Source organism: Ruditapes philippinarum, unplaced genomic scaffold, assembly GCF_026571515.1.
Source record: "Ruditapes philippinarum isolate M1 unplaced genomic scaffold, ASM2657151v2 ctg1907_1_1_1_1, whole genome shotgun sequence".
Lineage (NCBI taxonomy): Eukaryota > Metazoa > Mollusca > Bivalvia > Venerida > Veneridae > Ruditapes > Ruditapes philippinarum.
The window spans coordinates 15,332-26,858 of record NW_026867279.1 but is presented as its reverse complement, the minus strand read 5'-3'; the positions used below and the strand labels follow the sequence as shown (position 1 = coordinate 26,858).

General features: G+C 30.8%; 1 protein-coding gene across 1 annotated transcript; it reads right to left on the bottom strand.

Moving 5' to 3' along the window:
* Nucleotides 1-8,932: 8,932 nt before the first annotated feature.
* LOC132735500 (sodium-coupled monocarboxylate transporter 1-like) lies at nt 8,933-10,856 on the bottom strand. Its single transcript, XM_060722458.1, has one exon. It carries the CDS (start codon nt 10,751-10,753, stop codon nt 8,933-8,935), a length of 1,821 nt encoding a protein of 606 aa, XP_060578441.1. The 5' UTR covers nt 10,754-10,856.
* Between the last annotated feature and the right edge of the window lie 671 nt (nt 10,857-11,527).

Below are 11,527 nucleotides of genomic sequence, written 5' to 3'. Positions count from 1 at the left end.
GTACTTAAAAAACAAAACAAAACAACAAAAAACAACAAAAAATAACAACAAAAAAAAAAAACATTACTGTATCGGAATTAAGTTGATTTCAAAAGTATTTTGTGGCAACATTTTTATTTTGTTAAAACAAATACTTTCCTCCAATAAATTAAATGAGAATGAGACAATAAAACGACATACTTAAGAAAACCACTGATCCATGAGCAGCTGGAGTTATTGTACTGTTAAGTACACTGGTTTTTATATGAAATTCAAGGCTAGAAAACGAAGGTTTACGTTATGTTTTATAAGTGAACATACATAATAGCATTGAACAATTTTAAAACATCTTAATGCCTAAATCAAGCAAATAATTATGCTGCATTCCCTGATCTATAGGTAAGCATAATTTAAAACCGAACTGGAAGCAACAATCCTACACAAGTAAAGATAATAATTATGATTTTTATGTCTGTAATGAGAGAAATATAACCAATAGAATACTTATAGTATTTGGCACACCTAATACTCAATTAAAGATTTTGTAATTTGACTTGGAAATACCGATCACCGAAATAGGCCTTTTAGATAAGGCCTATCAGATAAAAGTGTTTATCATATAAACCATGGCGTAGGAGTGTAATAAACCCATTTAATAAAAAAAGATCTTACACTATAGTGTAATAACATTTTAACGTGACGTCATTAGCGTTATAAGGATAGCGTTAAAGCGCGCTGATGTTAGCATTGCACTATATGTACGTCAACAAAAAATTATTTTTGGCGTCCGCGCCGAAGCGCGTTTCTTTTCTCTAAGACTTATGGAATGAAATCAGATTTTGTGAAAGGGCGACAGCAACTTCTCGAGCCTTTTAGTCGGTCATTATAAAAGCCGATCATTCCGATCGGTATGGGGGTACTTGATTATTGATTGAAAATGAAATGTCGCGATATGTTCAATGAATAGCGAACTGGAGAATTTCGCAATGCAAACACTTTCAAATGAAATAACCTTTTCTGTCAATAAATCGCGCTCTTCGTTTTTTTTATTTATCATTTTGTAGTAACAGCGGGCTATTATGGTATGTTATTGTTGTAGAATGATGCGTTGATGACCTAATTTTGGGTAAACGTTCCGAAAATCTATTTATAGAGGGATGTACTCCTATCGGTAATACCCGGTCTCTCCCGGTCTATTTTGACCGGAATTTACGAGTAACCGGCAAATAGTATCACACGTTTATTGTCCGGTCTCTCCGGTTTTGGAGTAGATGTTTCATATCGTTACAGAACAGAACAAATATTTTACAGATGAATAAACTTTTTTCCAAAATAAATGTTTGTCACTTAGTTTGGTTACAATAATTGATAAACATAGATCAACTCTCAAATTTATTGATTATTATTATACATTAACATACAATTCGAAAAAACAACAACAACAACAACAATAGCATGTTTCATTTTATCTATATGAGATAAAAACAATAAATATGTACAATATTTGAGAAAAAGGTACATTTTTATGGTGTTAATATTACACTACCAACTTTGAAACATTTTATTTTATTTGTTATTGTGTTTAGTAAAGATGCCGAGGAATTATTCAAAGTTACAAATCAGATTTTATGAATTATTTAATTGATCGATAATTTAAAAAATGATGAAGAAAAATACAAATGTACATGGTTTAAGAATAAACATTATTATATATTGAAAGATTAACAATAATTTACTGACTTTTTCCAGTTCAGTTTTGACTTATAATCATCGGTCGATAAAAAGAGTAGTAAACATAAAAACTCAGTATTAAAATAGCACATAAAACACAAAACAAATAAGAAAACAATATTCATAAAATCTGTAAATGTTTTTATTAAAATAGATATTACAATTATTGTATAATAAACAATTATGCTCAACGTGATCAACATGGTAATATAACCAGTGTCATATTTTTACTAAGTGTGAACAGATATCTTAAGAGGGGTTTTTTGCTATAATAGCGATAACATAATAAGGGACAATTACACAAGTGTGGTGTTGATCATGCGTTACACATATGGATTATAAATGATTGTATACATGTATATCCTTTGCTATTAATAATCACGATCATAAAGAAATAACAAGTAATATTCTTATTTCTAGCATACCAATCAAAGTTCATAATGAACAATTTCTTTCGTCCGTTCATTCATAAGTGATATACAATTCTGGTAAAAACCAATTAACCATGGAAAAGATTATTATTTTCACAACCTGAATGACTTCCAGTAAATAAACTATTGAGCACGTGTTTTCTAAACGAAAACAAGCATCTTTCATCAATCGTGTCTTGCCGCTTAGTGCAAAGACTTGCAGCTAAACCTACACAGATTGTCGTACATAAGCCAATGACAGGAAACAGTATTTATGAAACACTGTATATTGTATGGAGTAGTGATGAAGAACCACCAGTTTCCATAGGTACAGGCGAGGAAGCTGATGCCCTTGGTTTAAAAATAATTTTATTCAAGGTAATATATACATGTTAATAATTTACAACTTAAGCAGAGAGGAATTGGACCGTGAGCTACAATAGCTCAGATGCCCTTGAAAACGGAACATCAGTCAAAGAGATTGTAGATACGTTACAATTATAATATTACAGTGTTTTTTTCCCAGCAGCTGTACTGTTGCCGTATACAGAACACTTGTCAGTTGGACCATGTGCAAGGTATGGATACGGCGGAACGTCAGAAAAATTGCTTCCCATGATAATCCAAGATACCAATGCACATCTACATAAAAGTCCAATAGAAATTCCTGTTGTTGTCACTTTACGGCACATTAGCGATCAAATAAATAGAGAACAGAAGGGACCGTCCATACAGCCCATAAAACCCTGAAAGATAGCTGATACGGAACCCGGAATGTGTAACATCAAGAAGGAAAGGCCCATGACAATGGAGCCATAAAACAAAACGAAAACCTTTGCTATTCTTGTTGATTGATAAGGTTTCATTTCTCAGAAATTTACCTTTATGATGTCCTCATATGTAAAAGCAGATAAACTACTTAGACACGACGACAAGGTACTTTATCCTGCACTAGAAAGGCAGGCTATAAACAACCCTGCCAAACCTGGTTGGTAACGGAATCATTCCAGTACAGCAAATGTAACGATAGCATTGACATTGGCAATAATTCCTGCTTCGAGTATGTCACAAACGTTCTCAGAAAAGTAAGCAAACAGGAATGCACCTTCGAGTACATCAATCACATTAATAATAACATAAAATGGTGTTGTTATTACAAAAAATGCACGTGCCTATCAGCGTTAAAATCTGTTGTATCAAATCTATCTTTGGCAAACTTATAAATGTTTTCTAAACCACCAACGTCTACGAATGATTTCACTAAAATAGCAATCATTTCAGCCAGCGGACATGATAATCAGCTGGAAAACGTCCGTCCAAATAATATCCTTAATACTAGTACCTCCGATAGATGTATATAAAACTAACTGTTACATAATTGAACCAAGAGTAACAATAACTCAACTGTCAATACCTTGTAAACTTGTAAGTGTACTTGAATATTATTTTATTTTCATTCTTTAAATAAATAGTGATAACCATCAGTCATAAACATGCAATAAACACATGTGTTTCATTTAAAAATCAAAAGACAATCTCATTTTAGAGTGAATTTCTTGACATACATTAAAACAAAATAACAGTTTTGAAACATGATATTTCTGTCTCATAGTAAATCACTAATAGTATTATCGAGTACCAGCGTTGCCCCTTGTTTCTCATATACATAATTGCAAACTGTTCTATATAAAGGTGTATGAGACTTTTTCAAATTATAATAGTTGCGACTTTGATACTGGACAGAAAATACAGAAAATAAATTTATTAAATCATTAAGTTGAGTTTTTCAATATATGAGAATAAAAGATAATGATAATTCTATTATTTTAAATGTATGACTAAGTAAATGCTTTGAATAAAGATAATATTATACAATCATATATAAAGAGAATGTGTACATGGGGGAAGTATTATCTTTATTGGCGTCCGCGCCAAAGTGCGACGCCCTTATGGAATGAAATCAGATTTTGTGAAAGGAAGACAGCAACTTCTCGGACCTTTTCGTTGGTCATAATAGCCGATCATTCCGATTGGTATGAGGGTTTTTGATAATCAAAAACGACATGTCGCGAACAATGAATAGTAACTGGAGAATTTCGCAATGCAAACATATTGAAATGAAATAATCTTTTCCTTCAATTAATCGCGCTCTTTGGGGTTTTTTATTCATCATTTTGTAGTGCACAGTGAGTTATTATGGTTTGTTATTGTTGTACATGTATCCGTATGATGACCTAATCCGAAGATCTGTTTATAGAGGGATGTACTATTCGCCGGTCTCCTATCGGTAATTCCCGGTCTCTCCCGGGATTTACTAGAGACCGACGAATAATACCTACGTTTATTGTCCGGTCTCTCCCGGTTTTGGAGTACATGTTTGATATCGTTACAGATAAATACGTTTTTTTTCCAAAATGAATGTTTGTCACTTAGTTTGGTTTACGCAGATCAACTCTCAAAATTGATTATTATTATACATAAACATACAATTCGAAAAAAAACACCAACAACAATAGCATGTTTTATTTTATTTATATGAGATAAAAAGAATAAATGTGTACAATAATTGATTAAAAAGTACAATTTATGGTATTAATATGACACCATCAACTTTGAAACATTTTATTTTATCTGTTATTCGTGTTTAGTCAGGATGTTGAGGAATTATTCTAAGTTACAGATTAAATTTTATGAATAATTCAATTGATTGTTAATTTAAAAAATGATAAAGAAAAATACAAATGTACATGTACATGGTGTAAGAATAAACAATATAATATATTGAAAGATTAACCATTATTTACTGACTTTTTCCAGTTAATTTTTGACTTATAATCGTCGGTAAATGTGACAATTGAATTCTTAAAATTTATTTTACAATTTTTATTAAAAAAAGTAGTTTACGTAAAAACTCAGTATTAAAAAAGCACATGAAACGCAAAAAAGAAAGAAAAAGAAACCAATATTCACAAAACATGTAAAAAAATATATTAAAATAAATATTACAATTATTGCATAATAAAACAATTATGCTCAACATGGTAAAATAGCCAGTGACATATTGTTACTAAGTGTGAACAGATACCTTAAGAGGGGGGTCTTCGCTAATAGCGATAACATAATAAAGGACAACACACAAGTGTGGTGTTGATCATGCCTTACACAAATATATTATAAATGATTGTATATATCCGTTGCTATTAATTATCACCATAATACATTTATGACCATAAAAAAACAAACAATTATAATATAATATTATATATATATTTTATTATTTCAAAAATGTAAAAGAACTTTTGATTTTGACTACTATCATATGTAAAGTATATTTTGAAATCATTGACCTGTATTTTTTGGATACTATCGTTAATATTGATAAAATTTCAAGTTCCTGTGAAAGAAAAACAAGTAATATTTTAAACTCTAGCATGCCTACCAAAGTTCATAATGAACAATGTCTTTCGTCCACTCATTCATAAGTGATATACAATTCTGGTAAAAACCATTGAAAAGTTTATAAGAATATCTTGTCATCATAATTTATGTCTACTAGTTCATCTTCACTTGCTTGGACGCCCTTTGATGCTTTGCATCAATGCTTTTCTTGTCTTTTTTGTTATGAAAAGTAAAGTGTTTTGATGAAAATTGCAGATAAAAATTAAAATGATTTTGTCATGTTTACGTCTTGATTCGACTCAGTAGTTATTGTTGACGCGTACCATATAATGCCAGTGATAATGTAAGAGCGATTTATATATTCGTTATAATAATAATAATAATAATAATAATAATTAATTTCAATATATATATAAAACATGCCATTTCATAGTACTATATAAAACAAGAAACCATATCACATATTTTTTTCTTATGAATAAAAACATCAACAAATAACAATCATTGTAACAAACTTATTATGATTTTTAAATAGGACCTTAAGACAAGTGATAAATTGTAAAGATAATCAGGACATGCATGAATATACATAGGATGACACAAAAAGTGAGTATGAATTCATTTGTTTCCATTGAGTAAGGATGTATAAAAAACTTTTCCAGAACGTTACAATAATGCTAAACCACTTGTATAACTACAATGTCAAATTATTATAGAAAACGTTTTGTGTGATAAAAATGAACAACATTTGTTTATTAAACACAAAACATTATGCTTGTAAAGTGACCAGAGGATATCAACACTACGTGATGACAATGTTTAAAACAGTAAAATGGAACACACATTTGAAAAATAAAACTGTACGAAATATGCTAGTACCATAACAAAATCTATCAAATCTTATTATTAAAAATAAATAAAAGACATATCTGAAAGAGGTAGAGCGATACAGATATAGGCAGATAAGCATATAATAAACATGTCAGCATTTCTCCATATTCAGGCAATATACATGGATAAATGATTTTCACGTAGAAAATTGTTTTACTACATACACTCAGTTTTGCTGATACAAGTTATTAAGGTTAAGGAAAATAGTTTTTGACTTCATGACCTACTGAATATGCAAGATGAGTTCAAGGGCATAAACAAAACGGAAAATGTCATCAAAGATAACATTCATTTTCTAAATTATAAAATCTAAATTAAAATACAATTAATGTCATATTATTTATGATGCATGGAATTTGAAACTCATGACGATATCTAACCTTAACAGTCACTTGCATTGTCATTTCATTTGCAATTTTCGCATTAGCTTTTACTTTTCATTTATAGAATGAATGCCACTTTCATGAAAATAAGAACATGACATGTTCATATTTCTATGGGGATATAATTATGCTTATTGTAAGTAATTGACAGCCTGTGTACATGAGATGGTTAATTGTAGCACTTTGAACTTGAAGTTCATAACCTTTAGAAATCCTGATCTAAATTTTCCAAACCCTATCTATAATACAATTTTTATGCATTTAACTAAGAACAAAGATACTTCGAAATATGAAGTATTTGAAAAACGTTTACAACTTAAAGTTTAAAAGATCATTTTCACTTAATTTGCAAAATAGGTAAAAACAATCTTAGAAAATTTTTGTCCGCAATCTTTTTTACGTTCGACAGTGTGGTATTTCGTTCGCTATACATGTATATTGACATAATTTTGATTAGTTGATCATACAGTATATACCATATACATGTACCATGTATTAGTCATCAATTATTAATAATAATCATCTACATATCTACACAATCACAAATGAAATTTACAAACTTAGCATGCATTTCGTTGATACATATTAAAACAGTGACAACTATAGAGGTCATTCAACATGGACAAACTGAAAATATATCAAGCTCGGTTAAATGTTCAATATGAGGGAAAATGAATGGGCTATTTAGATATATGATTATTTTATATCTTGAGTAAATAAGTTTGAATAATATGATGCCCTAAAGATGGGAAAGAAAAAATTGTATATTGCAATTGTTTTGCTAACTCATTTGAGGATGATAATCCTTACAGAAATAAGATGATACAAAATAAACTGTCGATATTGTTGGATCTACATTAAATATCTAATGGAAATGTCGACTTTGAACATTAACCAATACATATTAACAAAATAGAAATGAAAGTTTAAAAATTCTGTGCATCTTTGCATTTTAAACTGGTGGCAAATCATAATGATATGAAATATATTTATACAGGATCTCACGTTCGTTCCCATAAATTATGATTGTATATTACGTATCGATTTGAAGAAAAATGATGGTACAAAGCTCGCTACAGATTCGCTTCATAAAATATTTAACAAAACTTGATATTATCTTGGAACGAGAAAAAAATCAAATATAAGCATAAACTTGATATCTATATTTAATTTATTTTTATTTAATTAATTTTATTTTTATTTTATTTGTGATGCTGCAATGCTTGGCCTCTTCAATATATCAACAAGTATCCACTCCGATGATTTGAATATGAACTGAATGATCCATATTAAAAAAAAATTTGTGTTAATTGTTTGTGTGGAAAAAGGCACACATTAGAAGAAGATCTTTAGCAATCGCACATTAGAAACGTAAAAACTATTTAAAAAAGGACTGATGCTGCATATTGCTAAATAGTGAATTCGTAGGTAGCATATGTCTGTTTTTGTTGCTATTTTAATCAATAAGCTGCAAAGAAAAGAAACAAAGCACTTGGCCAACTGTAAACCGTTCTTATTTTAGATATGTGATAAATCGAATAATATATTCGTGTAGATTCAATACTAAATTAATTGAGCTCATTGAATAAAAACAATATTATGCTCGCCAGGGACTCGCATAATATGATTTTATTTAACTCGTTCAATAATTTCAAGATTCTTTATTTAATTCATTTGTTCGGCAAAAGTCAGTGAATGATTATCGTGAAAAGAAAATGCTTCATTTACTCAGTAAAGATTATTATGAAAAGCAGTCTGTCATTGTCAACGAACAAAAAAGCAATGCTCACCAAACGACAGTCTATACTTCCAAATAGCAGTCTATCAGTTTTTACGATAGTCTATACTATTTAATGATAGTCTTATACAAAACGACAGTTTATAATGATATACAACATTCTATAGTGCAAAACGAACGAAAAAATGAAACGGTATATTAACATTATTTTTTATCAATGGAGTATGTAAAACATGGTATCCTTATTTTTTATGTTGTCCATAGTACATACAAACTAACACTACCACTGTCAGTTAAGTTGCAACAATGCGTAACGACTATTCAATATAACTTTAATTGATAAAAAATATGAAATGAACACGACCGTGACCATGTAACGACTTTAGGCATAGTTTACGTATTCAAAACTCAGTTTCCTTTGAGAGAAAATTCACATCTTCATGACAATCTTTACGTTTGCCATTATTTTCACAACCTGCATGACTTCCAGTGAATAAATTATTGATCACGTGTTTCCTAAACGAAAACAAGCATCTTTCATCAATCCTGTCTTGGCGCTTAGTGCAAAGACTTGCAGCTAAACCTACACAGATTGTCGTACAGAAGCCAATGACAGAAAACAGTATATATGAAATACTATATATCGTATGGAGTAGTGATGTAGAACCAAACGTTTCATTAGGTTCAGTCGAATAAACAAATTTTCTGGAAAACGGAACATCAGTCATAGACACTGTAGATACGTTACTATAATAGTATTCTAGTGTATTGTCTATCATTGCATCTGAATTGTTCCTGTATACAGAACATTCGTTAGTTGGACCATGTGCAAGGTATGGATACGGCGGAACGTCAGAAAAATTACTTCCCATGATTAGCCAAAATACCAATGCACATCCACATAAAAGTCCAATAGAAATTCCTGTTGTTGTTACTCTACGGCACATTAGGGATAGAATAAATAGAGCACAGACGGGACCGTCCATACAGCCCATAAAACCCTGAAAGATAGCTGATACGGAACCCGGAATGTGTAACATCGAAAAGGAAAGGCCCATGACAATAGAGCCATAAAACAAAACGAAAACCTTTGCTATTCTTGTTGATTGATAAGGTTTCATTTCTCTGAAATTTACTTTTATGATGTCCTCATATGTAATAGCTGATAAACTACTTAGACACGACGACAAGGTACTTAATCCTGCACTAGAAAGGCAGGCTGTAAACAACCCTGCCAAACCTGGTTGGTAACGGAATAATTCCAGTACAGCAAATGGTACGATAGCATTGACATTGGCAATAATTCCTGCTTCGAGTATGTCACAACCTTTCTCAGAAAAGTAAGCAAACAGGAATGCACCTTCGAGTACTCCAATTACAGTAATAATAACATAAAATGGTGTTGCTATAACAAATAATGCACGCGCCTGGTTCATATTTCGTACAGAATATATTCTTTGCATAGATGGCTGGGTCATAGTTATATAAAGCATTTGAGTTATTGTTCCAATAGACACGTTCCAGAATTGATATCTTATAGTTGGATCAGCGTTAAAATCTGTTGTATCAAATCTATCTTTGGCAAACTTATAAATTTTTTCTAAACCACCAACGTCTATGCATGATTTCACTAAAATAGCAATCATTCCAGCGGACATGATAATCAGCTGGAAAACGTCCGTCCAAATAACAGCCTTAATACCTCCGATAGATGTATATATGGCTGTCACAACAGTATATATCAAAATAGTTCCCCACGGTGGAATACCCAAAACAACCTGTAAAGCTACACAAGTGCCCACTGTAACTGATGCCATATAAAATAATGTATATATGATGCCTGAACCAAGTGCCATATAACGTAGAACATTGTTTCCATATCGTAGGTTGAAGTATTCATAAACACTTATCAGTTTTAATGGATACATTACTGGAACAACAAACACTGCCGCAAAAATGTATGCAACAGTTATACCAACGGCATAATATGCTAGTCCGGTTCCATATACATAGCATTCTGCAGGAAATCCTATAACTATCAATGAGGATTGAAAACTTACTACGAAGGAAAGTGCAGCTGGTAAAGTGCTAGATTTTCGACCCGCAAGAAAATAATCAACGGTCGTATTTCGTTTTCTTTCCCAAATAGCGAAAAATATACCAATACACAATGCAATTAATATTGTTAAAAAGAAAATGATATAATCCGTTATTCCAAACATGTTTCTTTTCTAAATTTCGATATTTTGCTTGCTGCAAATGTTATATGTATTGATGTTCATGATAAAATAATAAATACGAGTGTCCTCGACCGAGCGCGTTTTGTAAGTTTGAAGGTTTAATGTTTTTGTAACAAGTGTATTTTTTTAGGTCAAATCAAACAGTAAAACTAAAATCAAATCGAACAGTTATCTAGCGTGAAAAGTGTATTCTAAAGAAAATCATATAAATTAATATAAAGAGTATTTTAGGAGAATATAGAAAATACATGGTTGATGCCGAGATGGTTTATCCGGTAAGCGAGAAAGTGTATCTTGTAGAGATTTATCCTGCTTTGATCATATTTTTAGATTATTTAAGTGGTTTCGTGAAAAAACAGCGTCTATATAAAGGCTTTGTTTTGCTACTAACCACGTGACGTCATCATATGACTTAACGACTGGGGACAGATAAGTTTATCCGGCAAGTCTTTATACAGCTAATTAGCTAGACAGTAGAAGGATAAAATGCTTTTACTGTTGCCTACAACCCTATGTGAAGCTCATTTTATAACCCCGAACATATAATGTGACGATCTAAAAATTTCAACTAAATCTAACTGTAACATAATTGAACCAAGAGTAACAATAACTCAACTGTCCATACCTTGTCAACTTGTAAGTGTACTTAAATATAATTTCATTTCTATTCTTAAAAAATAGTGATATCTATCAGTCATAAACATACAATAAACAACATTGTATTATAGTTTGGGGTCATTTCTGTTGAAAATGTGT

What these genes read in the sequence shown, in the direction of transcription:
- LOC132735500 (XM_060722458.1), bottom strand. Translation starts at nt 10,753, where the DNA reads ATGTTTGGAATAACGGATTATATCATTTTCTTTTTAACAATATTAATT.